This window comes from Anabas testudineus, chromosome 15 (assembly GCF_900324465.2).
Source record: "Anabas testudineus chromosome 15, fAnaTes1.2, whole genome shotgun sequence".
Lineage (NCBI taxonomy): Eukaryota > Metazoa > Chordata > Actinopteri > Anabantiformes > Anabantidae > Anabas > Anabas testudineus.
This window is the reverse complement of record NC_046624.1, coordinates 16,180,628-16,195,309: the sequence shown is the minus strand read 5'-3', so window position 1 is coordinate 16,195,309 and position 14,682 is coordinate 16,180,628. Positions and strand designations below refer to the sequence as shown.

General features: G+C 37.8%; 2 protein-coding genes across 2 annotated transcripts in view; one reads left to right on the top strand and one right to left on the bottom strand.

The window, feature by feature from the left end:
* anapc1 (anaphase promoting complex subunit 1) overlaps positions 1-255 on the bottom strand; it is a 35,684-nt gene extending 35,429 nt beyond the window's left edge. The window contains exon 1 of the mRNA XM_026355556.1: positions 85-255. The gene's annotated coding sequence lies outside the window, so the exon portion shown is untranslated. The remainder of the gene's footprint in view (positions 1-84) is intronic.
* A 9,045-nt stretch (positions 256-9,300) lies between these two features.
* On the top strand, positions 9,301-14,682 carry vip (vasoactive intestinal peptide). Its single transcript, XM_026353711.1, has 6 exons — positions 9,301-10,436; positions 11,354-11,458; positions 12,064-12,168; positions 12,705-12,830; positions 12,985-13,096; positions 13,487-14,682. Coding segments are annotated over exons 1-6 (459 nt in total). The 5' UTR covers positions 9,301-10,434; the 3' UTR covers positions 13,496-14,682.

Sequence of the window (14,682 nt, the reverse complement as noted above, 5' to 3'; positions counted from 1 at the left end):
TAGTGTACCGTTGCTTTCACGGACCCGATTAGCACGCTAGCTAAGGCTAGCATCACCTAGCTAGTCAGATATTTAGCCGTTTACCTGATAATAAGGAATAGTCTGGCTCTTGCCGCGGAGTCCTTGTCTTTCCCTTGTATGTGTCTTGCTCGCGCAGAGCTTCGTCACCTCTGCCAACATAAAAACAACTCGGATCAGGTGCCAAACTGTGGACTGGGCTCCAGAAGGTTTTCAAATGAGCGCGGACATCTTTGCTGTCCCGACATCCCCTTCCTCTAAGAGCCCAGCCAATCAGGAGCGAGGAAGAAGGAAGGTCAGCGCTGATTGGCTGCCTTCATTGGAGCCTCTTGATCCTTAAACTCCTGTCAGAAGTACACAAACTAAATATTTAAGTACAAGTAGCCTGAATAATAAGTACACCAGTACAAGTACTACTTTAAATTAAAGCAACAGGTAAAAATCTGTGTGTTTTCAATCTACACTTAAAACCATATAATGACAGCCTTAATTAAGACCTTAAATTCAGTTTTTTTGTAGAAGCCCTGTGAATCTGTGAACCTGTTTGCTGAATGGTAAACCAGTTATACACTGTGAAGCAAATATTTATCCTTCCCTCAGTTCAGACCAGTCTCCCTGTTACTGCCACTGAGATGCACATCCATACAATGCCACTACCACCACTGTGCTTACAATGTCAGATGATGAACAGTACCTGGTGTTCACCACAGCAAGGTCCAAATTCTACTTTGTCTCATTAAATTAGAGGATGTTTTTCATCATTTTCACTCACCATATAAATGTCATTTGACAAATGACATTTTGAAATCTGAAATCTTTTAACTAAAAATGTTTGCCATTTAGACATTTTTCAATCAAAGTGTTCATTCATCGAACACGGTGGCGTGACTGCTGACAAGATGTCTGAATACAAATACAATAGAGATTTTAAACTGTGAAGTTTGCTTGACTTTCAGAGTTGACTTGATTAAATGTGGAGGAAATTAATCAGTGTTACAGAGAGTATTGCTGTCACCCTAATTTAGAGTAAATAAGCTGATATTTGTATGTGGAAGTGCTGAATAATTACCAGCATCACTTTAAAGTCACACCAAGATTCAAACTCACACAAGAGCAAATTAATTATATGTTCTCTTATTTTTATATTGCATGTGAATAAAAGTAAATAGTACAAAACTAGCTTTCTGTATCATATAATCATATGTATATATAACAATTTATATTATGTAACAATACAAAACAATATGATCAGATCATCCATTAAACAAGAACGTGTGGCAGAGAATAAAGTAGCTCACAGACTGCACACTGCACTGTATCGTGTAACTCCTTCTGCATCTCAGAAATCATATTCAGCTATAGGTGTTCATGAAAAATTATATCTGAGTCTGAAAGTCAGGAGTCTATAGGAGTACAGCAGTACAGGTACTGATGAATGTGATGGATCACACAACAACAAATATGATCTGACCAGGTTAACTCTCACAGATAATATCAGTGGAGATCCCTGAGTGAGTGTGAGTGAGAGAGAAAGGGAGACACATAAAACGAGAATGAAAACGGTTTATCTATTAAATCTAAAGGCAAATGTGAAAGAGAAAAGACAAAACACACAAAGGGAAAGCATATCTTCACAGGTCAGATAATAATTACTTATTGTTATTCATTTCTCTAATTTTCTCCTGTTCCCTTTCCTGAGAAACACATTTTTAATCATCTTAGAGAATTGTTTTTCTGTGTTTTGTGGTTGTTTTTATTATTGAGTAATTATTAGTTGTGTTTAGATTATACACTTTCTCATCTTTGCAAAGCTTATTTTGTCACCAAATGCATTTCCTGGGATTACAAGAAGAGAGGAGAGGATCTCTGGGCGCTGTGACAGAAATTTTCATTGATTGGTGTGTGACCTGTAGTGGTGATAGGCATAAGCTCTCAACCACTGAGGATTATGGGTTCCAGTTCTACATAGGTCTTTTGTTTGGTCCTTATTATATAAGATATATGAAATAAGAGCTGTGAAAACAGCATTATCTAAATCCTACTGAAGCTAAACATGATATGCAAATATTGCCATTTTTCACATCTTTTCATGAACTTACAGTACCGTAACTCAGCAGCTGAGACCCACACAACCATGACAGACACCTCATTATACTCTTTTAGCTGCGGCAGGTTTCGCTGTTTGAGTTGAGGTCATCCTGCCATAACAGGTGCTCTGATTTCATTACTGAAGAGCAACTAAAGCATCCACAGCCAGCAGCTGTCTATGGAGAGGGAGAGTGATAGAGTCGCACTCTGGTGGTAGCATTCATACACAGAGAAAGACAACTGAAATTCTTCAAGTAAGCATCTGCACTGAGACGCTACTTCCATGGTGGCTGTAATTGTTTGTAGTGTTTCTGTCTGTCACAGATCTTGTTGTGCACTGAATGAAAAATGCTGATCCCAAATGCATCAGACTACTGTATGAAAACAAATGCAATTCAATTTAAGCCTGACAACATACCCTACCTTTGCAAAGATCATAATTTTACTGCATCAGGAAGGTGTTGGTTAAATTATTTGCACAAATTGTAGCCTATAATTAGTGTTGTGTTACCTGTCTTTCTTTCAGTCTTATCATAAGGATGAAAGCTGATGACTTTTTATCCAGACTTGTACTTTCAAATTAAGATTAATTGTCATCACACAACACAGGACTACTGTAAAAAAAATAAATACAGCTGTGACTATTCACTCTACAGAACAATATGTAAGCAAATGTGTGAATAAGTATAAGTATTTATGAACAGAACACATCCACTACAGACACAAAATAACTACATGCGATAGTGACATCATTACTTAGTGGCTCAAAAAGACATCAGACTTCACTTTATTTGTTAAAATTATCTTACTGCGCTACAGGAAACCGTTCTACAGTCATTTTTGTAACAGTGGGTATTACATGTTGTCCATATTTTATGATCATGCATCCTCAAAAATCCCATGAGTCCAAAAAAAATCCTCTTTCAAGACATTTTGACATGTCATAGCAGAAAGGCACAGCAGCAGCTAATGACATTAATGATGGCTCTGTTGTATGCAGGTGTGCTGGTAACCCACCGTGCACAATAGCAGGGCACCACCTAAATGGAATGCAACCATTATTATGTTATTTATGTTATTACCTGCACCTGTTTACCTGTTTGACAGGATAAGATGTCTGCAGTGGAAGAGGTGTGTGTATGAATGAAGATGGTTTTACGTTATTATACATTCTTTCCTTAGAAAGTCAGACGGGTGATATGGGCAATAATGCTCAAAGATAGATAGATAGATAGATAGATAGATAGATAGATAGATAGATAGATAGATAGATAGATAGATAGATAGATAGATAGATAGATGGATAGATAGATAGATAGATAGATAGATAGATAGATAGATAGCTGATCAGATAGACAGCTAGGAAGATTAGATGATAGATAGATAGATAGATAGATCGATAGATAGCTAGCTAGATGATCGATAGGACAGACAGATAGATCGATAGATAGATAGATAGATAGAAGACTTAGATAGATAGATAGATAGATAGATAGATAGATAGATAGATAGATAGATAGATAGATGGATAGATAGATAGATCCAATGTCACACTACATCATTTTCCCGAACAGGGAAACCAATGTAATCGGATTCATACCCATGAGAGCCAGACCCCAGTACATCATGAGTATGGTTTTGCTGGTTAATCAGAGGTAATGATGGAAATGTGAGTGTTTATGTGTGTGTATGAGTGCATGTTGAGCTAATTCAAGTCTCGAGATGGCATTGCTGTACGTAATGTCTGCCATGGGGCTGAATCCCGGCCAAATGTATTTATGTATTTAGTTAATTTAGGATGCAATGAAGAGCTCTGGTGGTCTAATTGATCTGTACAAGGCCTCCATTAAAGGAACCTCCAGGGACCTGAGCTCTGATGAGTGTGTGAGAGTGATAGAGAGAGAGAGAAGGTGGTTGTAGAAAAGGTGAGTCTTCATTTGTGTGTAACGTGTTTGTGTGAAAATTAATATAGCTCAATACTAAACAGCCAGTCTCACATACCTACTGCATCAGGACAGTTAGAATTACTCAAAATGTGAGTAACTGTGGGAATTAAACATTAATTAAAAGATCGGAAAGAAAGAGTGGTTGCCATTTTCTATACCTTGGTCTATTTTTCCAAAGGTTGCTGGTCCAGAACTCTACTTTACATGTTTTGTTCTAATCAATTCTCCCTGTTTTGAGACTTGCTCTCAAGGTAATTAAGGAGATTAAGTCCTCTGACATCGGAAAATCTACTTTCTGTTAGATTTTCAGTTGAACTTTCCAGAAGTGCTAGTGGTCGCCTGTGTTCTTCTTTCCAACCTGACGAGCAATTCTTCTTCTAAGGTCTGTAAGAAATTTTTGTGAGTCACAACAGACTTTTATGATCTTGTATTGTTATCGTAAAGACCAAGATTTCACCTTTTTAAATAAGACAGGGGCTCCCAGACTGATCATCATCTCTCTAATTGAAACACCAATTACCACAATAATCCAAGAGGTCCTAGTTTTATATTTTTTGTTAAAATCTGATAAAATTTTAGGTCATAAAGAATTAATACAGAAAAAAAATACTTTCACTATAGGAAAAACCCAACAGTGATTCCAGCTTCAAGTTCAATGCATGGTGATGAGAATTACATCAGTCTTATTGGTGCATACTTGCACATATTTCCCAAATCACTGAATCATGAATCATTTTTTTGACACTAATTGTTTTTTAAAACGTATGAAAAAAATTTTCAGAAGTTTGAGTTTCCTCACTTTAAATGTGACCCACTTGGCCTGATCTGTTCGTCATCTAAAATTACATTATCCAATTCACTGGGGAGACATTTTGTACACACAACTTGTGACATAAACATATCATTTGCATAACAACATTAATGCTGATCATTTCCTAAATTTCATCCGGCGGTGTTGACCTGTTGTCTCCATTTTCAGTTCTGGATGCAGCCTTCCTCCTGCTGCAGTAAACCAGGTTTAACCATCTGGGGAGTTTAGCTGTAATTTATCAGGCTAATCTCCTCTGGTTGTGGACAGCAATCCATCACCAAACCCAACTGGGTCCACAGCGAGCCAGGAGAAGAGGATTCTTCCCACCTGGGAGACAGAAATCAGTTTGACATCGGCACCTATGACGACATTTCGGATGAGTGTAAAGGCCTGACGTTTGTCTGTGGAGGGACATCTTGATACTGTCATCTCTGCACAAACACTATTAGTGTGTTGGCCCAGAGTTACTCATACTGTGACATACATTGATGCATTGTCAATGTTTATATGTTAAGTCTCTTTTACAGTATCTCTTAGTATGTATCACCATCACCTTCAGATTTTTTAAACAAGTCTTAATGGTTACCATTGTTCACATGGTGTATGTATGCTGTATAGTTGCCTGTCACCATTTAGGGTGTTATAACTTTCGACTTAACATTGTTTCTGAAAATTTAAAGTAGCTTTAGTGGTGTTATATGTCCTCTGGATGCTTTAGTTCAAGCTGTAGTCTGATTTTAACTGTACAAATATTTCTGTGGCTCGGAAAATACAACCTGCACTGTCACTACAAATAGCTCATCATAGCAAAAATAAATGAGACCCACTTCTTATGTTCTTACAGATGTTGACTGTTAACAACAATACAGTGGAGCTTTGTCTTAACATAACAGACATGTAGTAGTTGGGTTAATTTTAATGTTTAGTATTCATTTAAGCTGTCTGCTAAGACAAATATTCCTGTGGTTTTATGAAAAAGGTGGTTCTGAAAAGTTATTAATAAACATTTGTACTGAAAAGCTATAAACTGCTACCGTGCTGCTCACTTGGCCAGTTTCTTATTTAGTTTATAGTTCAGCAGACCCACTACAAAAGAACAAACCTTCACAGCACACTTACATTAAGCTTGCATGTTGTGCCTGTCTTTTGTCTGTTTTCATACAGTTGCACTCTCACACACTCTTCAGATCATCATCATCTATCTTTGTCTTACCTCAGTATCTTTATTCCATCTATCCATCTGCCACGTTCACACACACAGTGACAGAGAGAGACCTGAGTGAGTCCCATCAGACTGCCAGCAGTAATCTGCCATCAGAGTCATCACTCTGTGCTTTGCTAATTGGATAATGTGGTGCAGAGAAGGCACTCAGCAAGCCAGGGGATTCCCTTCATCACGCCGGCTGGTGGGAGAGTCGTGATGCAAAGTGTCTCATTACAAAGACATCCACTATTTGGACCTTAGCGCTGGTTCCACTGATGATCCTCACCACACACATTTAAAAAGTCTTTAGAGAGCTTAGAATAAGTAGGCAGAAGTAGTATTACTACAAGAAAATGTAAATATTATGAGCTGTAGTAGTAGTTGTAGTTGTAATAATGGAGGTAGTAAGAACTATTACTGAAACAGAAGTCGTGGTAGAAGCAGCAGTTTTAGAGGAGACTGTGGTATTAGACTGTGTTACTTTTAACGAAATGCCTCAAAGAATACTTAGTTCTAAGTCTTTTTTATAGTTTTGAATATGTAAAACCTCCCGAGTTAAGGTCACTGAACCTAAGTGAGACGTATGCTGAATTAATTATTAAAAAAGTGTTGTCACTGTTGAACACAGCAGACAGGTTCTCCTTCCAACCTATATTTACATGACGTGATTAAGAAAAAACAAGTAGATTCCAACAAACTATTGTAAGAAGATAAGAAGTGGGTCTCATTTGTTTTTGCTATGATGAGCTATTTGTAGTGACCTTCTAAAATGATGCTGGTGGTAGCAGTGTGACACAGGTAGAAGCAGTAGTACAGGTAAGGATAGTCAAAGAAAAATGAGATGGCATCACATTCTTGCTGTCTTGTGCTCCGTGTCACCCTGCGTACAGAGGTGAGGTGGCCTGTTGGTCATCTATAGGAACGTTTTCCTCCGTACATTCCATCAACATCAACATAATAACACTGATGTTTCCTCCATCAGCTTCCTCTTCCTGCAGGGATCTGTCTCCAATCACTACTGTCAATTAGAGCAGCTCCTTCTCCCATGGACTTCTGCGTAATCTACTTTCTCTCTGGACTGATCACATTAGGTTCAGATGGTGCCATCATGGTGGAGAAGAGGGAGGAGGAGGAGACAGGGTCATCTGCTGACTGGGAGGAGACATGAAACACCAAGGCCAGAGACGCTGATGTCATGATGTAGTGGTAGATAAAATTTGTGCGCATCATCAGGTATGCAACCACAAAGCTAAAATGAGTCATAATTTCCAGATAATGATTGTTCACGGCGTGTTTACGTGTACATATATATGTCACATCATTTTCCAACTGCTATTTAATCAACTTAACAGTGGTAAGTGCAAAATGTAAAGCCTCATTGACCCAGTACATTTACATCTAAAATCATTAATAAAAAATGTACAGTGAGCACATGTAATGAAAAACACATTAAACTATGACCTTTGCATTAAATTATAAATTTATTTTGGCCAGTTTGGGGCGGTGTATAAGACTTTAAACCTTTTTGTGTTGTTCTGTGATCATTTTGGCTTCTTTTTGTACAATTTGGGTGGAATCTAATGATATTGCTCGTACACCCAAATCGTACAAAAGGAATTTTCACCCAGTTTTTCCACAAACTTCTGGCTTTTTAGCTGCTTAATGTTAAATTTTGCCTCAGTTCACCTGGCTGCACAGCAAACAGTGATCTGATTGAAATGGATCCTGCCTGTTTTCCAGTTGAATCATAAATTGCTGAAAGCACTAATTTATTTTGCCTCGCTCAAAAGCTGAGCTTCTACCTCTCTGTCTCTCTCTCTCTCTCTACCTTTCTGCAGGTACTCCAGCCTCAGGGCTGTCTGTTTCCAGTATGGAGTTACTTGCCTACCAATCTGCTCAGTGTTGGTCTGCTGCTTCTTGTTGCTCTTCTTTTCTCTCTCCTCTTTCCTCTCACCCCAACCAGTCGAAGCAGATGGCCGCCCCCTCTAAGCCTGGTTCTGTCTGAGGTTTCTTCTGTTAAAGGGTTTTTACATTTAATTGTAGTTCACACAGAATTTGGTGTTATGAAATAACTGTTAATCAAATGTACCCTTTGAAAAGCATGTACAACAACCGTTTACATAAAAAAATCTAATATAATTAGGTTATGTTGTCCACTGCTAATATGAAGTTAATGTTGGAGGTTTTGTTTCTTCTTGTTCTTGTTTACAAAATGACCCAACGGGTTTAAGAGCGAGAAGCTTTACTGGGGAGTTTGACTGATGGTGTAAACATTGTTTTCAGACACTTTAAATCCCTCAAAAGAACAAAAGTCAAGTCATTTTTGTTTCTTTGTCCCATAATCTCAAAGCTGAAGTCAAAGGCTTTACAGTTTGTACAACCTACAACACAATCTATTCTTAGACCACTGATTCAGACGTGTCAATGGGGGGAAATCGGTGTAAACAGCAAGCATGGGAAAAGTCTTGTGTTATGTGGACATATAAGTAGAGGCAATATTAATTAAAGAACGTAACATATAATAAGAGGTAAATGTCAGGAGTTAGGTTTTTATTTATGTCTCTGCTCTGTCCTCTACAAACATTTAACATTTTTCTTTTCCTCTTTTCCTCTCTCTCTCTCTCTCTCTCTCTAGCTAAACGGTTCACACTTATTTAGACAGGCAGATAGACGGATGGATGGATGGACGAGGTACTGGCCAACGTCACAGCTAATTCACTGTGCCATTCCAACAGAGCACATCAGACTCATCAGGGACACTGTGGGTGGAATCAGAACCACTTCAGTCCTGTACGGGGTTCTTTTGTAAATGTCCAGCACAACCTGAAATAGAAAACAGTGTCAGTATCATCCAAACAAAAATATTATTGTATTTATATAAAATGTTAATCTGAAGACTGTGTTTTTATTCAGCACTCACTGCTGTGCACGTAGTGGATATAAATGGCTGCCGTAGGATTTATGATAACATTGTTATGGAATTAAGTATTTGTGTCATGACAGGACAATGCACAAGATAAAAAATGGAACCATTTATAGCTCAAAATTATGCTTGGAACACACATTTTATTCACAAAAAATGTTTATAACAAGAATCGTGGCCATTCGAACTGGGGTCCACAAGCTACAGTTAACTATTGTTCTCACTCACAAAATATAGATAGAAATGGTTTGTTTCTATCCTATAAAGCAAAATAACATTTAACTCCATATTTCTATAGTGTTTAATAACTCGAGGTAATTGAAAATAGTATGAAACATATCACACATTAACACAACACCATTTTTATATTTAAGGATCTTTTTCTGGATTTCTGATTTATCTGGGACAACTTATCTTTAGTCAAGTGCTGACTGGGAACATTTGTAAGAGATTAAAATTGACAAGAAAGAAAACATTTGAAAAATATGACATGTTACATTTTCACAGTTGAATTCTGCTCATTGATTTATTCGAGGAACTGGAAAGCTTGTGGACAATGGCTCCTTCCTGGGTATGAAATCAACTCTTAAGGGAGCACCATCCACATTTTAGAACTTACAACAGAAGCACAAAATATCTGGAGAAACGTTAATTTTAAACAAGCTCATCCACTAACTTGTCTGCCTTTCTTGTCTCTATTATCAGCTTTGTGAGGCACTAAAACCTTTCCATGATTCCTTAGTGAAAGGGTAAGCAAATGGTCTCTAAGACCTTGATAAATGTAAGGAGAAACTGTGGTATTGGTTTATTTAAGCAAGTGGACCATGTATCATTATTTCTGATTGTATTAGAAAAATTAGAAAGGAGAAATATGTTGTTGGGTGTAAATGTTGGTTCTTGCAGAGTCCTCTTCTCTTCTTCTATGTTGTGTAAGAAATACAAAGAAAACTTTGAGTTTAACTCGTCAAAGTCTCTCATTAATTTTCATTGTAAATTTCCAGTTTCTCCCTTCCTGTCTTTCTACTACAGCTGACCCACACTGTGATGAAAGGGGAGCCCAGGGAAAATGATCAGATGAGTCAACGGCAACAGCCATGGTCTATAAGTTAGTTATTCCTGCAATTAATTCGAAGAAAATGAAAAAAACTCCCCGCTAATTTCACCATAGGCCTGTTTGGTTCCGACCATGAACAAAACCAATGACGGAAGCAGCGACTTACTGACGTCCCAGGCCTCTGATCGAATCTGATGTCCCCTCCTGATCCATGAGAAACATCCAGGTGTATAAAACGGGAGCAGAGCTCAAAGCGAACAGAAAGCCACGAATAGGCAGAGAACCAGGGAGCATCCTATCAACAGGGTGGACATACAGCATCTTCTCAAGTTCAGGACCTTGGAGAGCGCAGCGGAAAGATCCAAACGCAGAGAACTATATCTAGAGCACATGTAAGATTGTTTTGTTTATATTACAATTATTGTATCAGTTATCTGCCAAATGTCACCGGTTTTTGGACATTTAAACCTACATTTTTGTTATTTTTTCGCGTTCCAGTAAGGTTTTGGATACATCTCTCCAAATAACCGAATATTAAATTGTAAGTTCAACTATTTTCAAGTTGTAATTTAAATTGTAGCTCGGTACAGTCTCTCTGACTATGAATTGCAGCGTCTCTCCGGTGTAAAAAGAGGTTTGCTGCCCGTGCTTCGCGTAATTACGCATTGGATTCCAAGCCTTCTATTTTCTTTCCTCTGACAAATTTCAGAACTCACAAATGTGAAAAGATCGATATTTGTGGCTAACACACTCATATGTTTTGTTCTGTTTTAGTGTCAAGACGTGACTGAGGAGTAGGAGAGCCACAAACCGGTTACAAACTAAAATACAAAACAAGTAACTGATCTAGAAAAAACACTCCTTTATTACCCTTATTTGTCCAGTTAAAGTTGCTTTTTTTGGAGGAAATGTTCAGTTTGACAGTAACATATTTTATGGATGAAATGTGGCAACTCGACATGTTTAAAAGGTCTGTGATAAACTCTAAATGAATATTTGATGCAGCGATGTTGCTACATCAGATACTCTTTCACTACGATGTATAATAAAACGTATCTTCTCCAGTGCGCGGATCACGCGTAATTACGCACTGAGTGAGCTATTAGCGTTTTACTGTCCTAAACCCAAAGCGAAACATTTGTGAAAGATTAGTTTTTAAATGCGTCCTTTCTGCGCGTAGAATAATTCAACTGGTTAGACCTCTTGTGAGGAATTTTAAACAATGAATGACTAGAGGAGAGTGGCCGGGTACACTCGTTGTATTCAACATAGAGGGAGAATAAATCACCGTCACCGTTTCCATCCTCAGGTGTAAAGCGATGTTACAACGGAACGGTCCCCACCTGCTTCTCTTAATAGCCCTGTGCAGTGTGTTGTACTCCCGGACTCTGAGTCTACCATACACATCCATGAGGTAAGTGGAAACATGCATTCTTTCCAACTAAAGTTGCTGTTAGATTCAAAGACCTCAGCGCTTCGTGGATAGACGTAGGGATTTGAGTTGGTCTGTCTCTAGATTCCTGTTAATCAATTTAATGAGGTCAGACAAGAATTCTTAGCCTTTTACGCATATTGTTCAGGAATAATATTAAATACTGGCACTATGTTCTAGATAAGCTAATGTCAAAGGTCGTGAATCCCACTAATGTTTCACAGAAACAGCACCGATTTGAAAACTTCAATAACAATATAAGAAATTTTGTGTACATGAAAATAATTTACACTTTTAAAAAACATGTCAATACTGCTCTCGTATCGTCCACTACTTTATATAACTACTGTGGCAGCATCAGAATCTGTCAAAAGGCTTATGCAAGCTGCATTTCATAATACTGTTTGAAGTTACCCTTGCGTAATGTGCGTGGACATTTTACGCACTCTGGTACCTCTGTGGAGTGAATTCAGAAATCATTTTGAAAAGCTAGAAGCGTGTAACCACTGAAGCTGGCGTCTACTTGACATGTTTTAACGCAGCCTATTGAACGTATTTTAATGCAACTCTCCCGTGATGCTGTGCAGACCGACGAGACACGCAGACGGTCTGTTCACCAGCGGATACAGCAAACTCCTGGGACAACTATCAGCGCGGAGGTACCTGGAGTCTCTGATTGGAAAGCGGGTCAGGTAGGTGATCTCACCGCCCGGAGAAGGGAAGACGAGGCTGAATTTGGCTGTTGAAGGATTTCCCATAATCACACATAATAAACTGATTTAGAGATCAATGCTACTATAACTGTAACTACTTTGGAGCCTCAGCTTTTCAACAGTAAATGAATATAATCTGAATGTATGACATTGAATCCACAAGAAATTCGGTTCGGTGGATTAATGGTTATAGTATAGTGTAGATTAATTTAAACTGAAGTCTGAAGTTTCAGCATAAAATAGTGTGAGAGTAACAAACTGCTATTTAAATGTTCTTTAAAGAGAAAATACCGGGGCTGCTGTGTCAGTCAGATGTTTACACACACACAAATATACATAAAACACAAAACATAAAAGAAAAACAACTTCAGTTTCACAACGTACCTTTTAGTTTCAGAGTATACACCCAATATATATATATATATATATATAATCACTGATCTTGAGCTGCACCGACTTTGCACTGAAAGCAAGCTGCCCTCTGAACTCATCTTTCATTCTTTAATTCTGTCCAGTGATGAACTGATGGAGGAGCCAGTGAAGCGCCACTCAGACGCCATATTTACAGACAACTACAGCCGCTTCCGCAAACAGATGGCCGTGAAGAAGTATCTGAACTCAGTCCTAACAGGAAAGAGAAGGTAGGAATCAGTCCTCTTGCTTCAACGTTTTCCCCCATCCTGTGTCCCATTGTATTTCCTGTCAAGTTTTCTGTGATAATAATTTAACATTTGACTTTAACAACGTTTTTACCCTCTGTGCCTTTTCACATTCACACCAAACAAACAAACACAGCCTAGAAGATCCTGGAACCAGCGACCCAGAGGAGCCCAGGGACGAACCCAACACCTTTCAGGAGAACTACGACGACATCAATGTAGATCACCTCCTAAACAACTTTCAGCTGGTAGGCACACACACTGTTATACATGTAGCTTTAATTGATAAATTGTATTTCCTATTATTACCTTTAAAAATAACCCATTCATGGATTACTGATTACTCAGAGGAGTACATCTAGTGCTAACAACTAGTACAATTGCATGTAAAACAACCATAAAGGCGTTCAGAATCACTTGAAAAGGTGGTAACTACTAAAAGGAGATAAAATCAGTCCATGCCATAACTAGTGGTAACCTTAAATTGAATCACTTTCAACAAATATCCGCATCTTCGTGATGTAAAACGAAGAGCAAACACATATGAAGCGTAACTGATATAATACTGTATCTTACTGTCTGTAGCTAACTAACCCCTCTTCTTCTCTGTCCATGTTCTTTTCTGTTTTTTCTTACAGCCGCTTTGAGGAGAGGCCCATGACTGAGCGAATACCTCAACTCATCCTCATGAAACTGCCCATTAGAAAAACAAAAGAGTATTAATCCAAAGGACATTCGAACGTCAACTCAACCAATGATAATGTGTTCTCCACTGTGGTTATCTATTTATCCATTCACACGGTACATGTTTACACTGTATATATACAGTATATATACAAAATACTAATCACTTCTGACCCAAAGGCTCTTTGGGTTGCACAGAGCAACACGCGTGTCCATGTGCAGTTTGGTCAGTCACCGTTTCAAGGTCAGCAGCCAGCAACAGTAAATATAACCAGAAGATCCACTTTCCCTCTAAATCAATGTTCCATTTACTTTCAATGGAACCACTTCTCTTTTTAAGGAAGTCATGTTCATTTAGAAAATGTTCCCATTAACATTCATTTGACCCACTGAATGTTAATAGAATTTACTTTCATAGTACCTTTCCCATTGTTTTTAATGTCAATGGAAAATATGTGAATGAATTTTCACTCACCAAAAGTTCCATTAACTTTAAATAGTCCAATTCATCTTCAAAGGAACACTCCCACTACTTTTTGTAATGGATTACCTGCTGTTCATTGAGTGAGAGAAAATTGTTTGTTAAATTTTAGTTCAACATTTGACCCGTTGAAAGTCAATGGAACACAATTTTTTCTTATCGCTAGTGTATCTACTGTCCCTTTATCTTTAAGTGAAATGTTTTTCCATTGATTTTCAAATCTGTCTCGCTTCCAGTAACTTGAAATAGAGCACCAGTAGAATCATTAGAACCATTGTTTTATAAAACAAAGTCAATAGTTACATAGAATTACATTGGAAAATCTGATTTTAAATAGTTGTATTGCTCTGTTACACATGTCAGTACATTTCAACAGAACATTTGTTGTGTTAAAATTCAACTTAACAATTGTCTCATTCATTTTCAATGGTGCAATCATGATGTAAGTTCTTTAGAGTATTCGTACATGGTCTTTTGCTGATAAAAAACTATAGAAGATACTTAGGAAGGAAGAACAAACTTTGAATGGACACAGATGCATATAATCACTTTATACTATTCAATATGTAGAGCAAAGACATTATAACTGTGCATAGACCTGCCTTTAGTGCATATAGTGATGTATACCACTCACCAAATAAAAGATGTTGGTTTATTTTTCAAAGCTGA

Coding starts and splice junctions, on each gene's coding strand:
- vip (XM_026353711.1), top strand. Junction 11,459..12,063: donor CTACCATACACATCCATGAG/GTAAGTGGAAAC, acceptor GATGCTGTGCAG/ACCGACGAGACACGCAGACG. Junction 12,831..12,984: donor GTCCTAACAGGAAAGAGAAG/GTAGGAATCAGT, acceptor AAACAAACACAG/CCTAGAAGATCCTGGAACCA.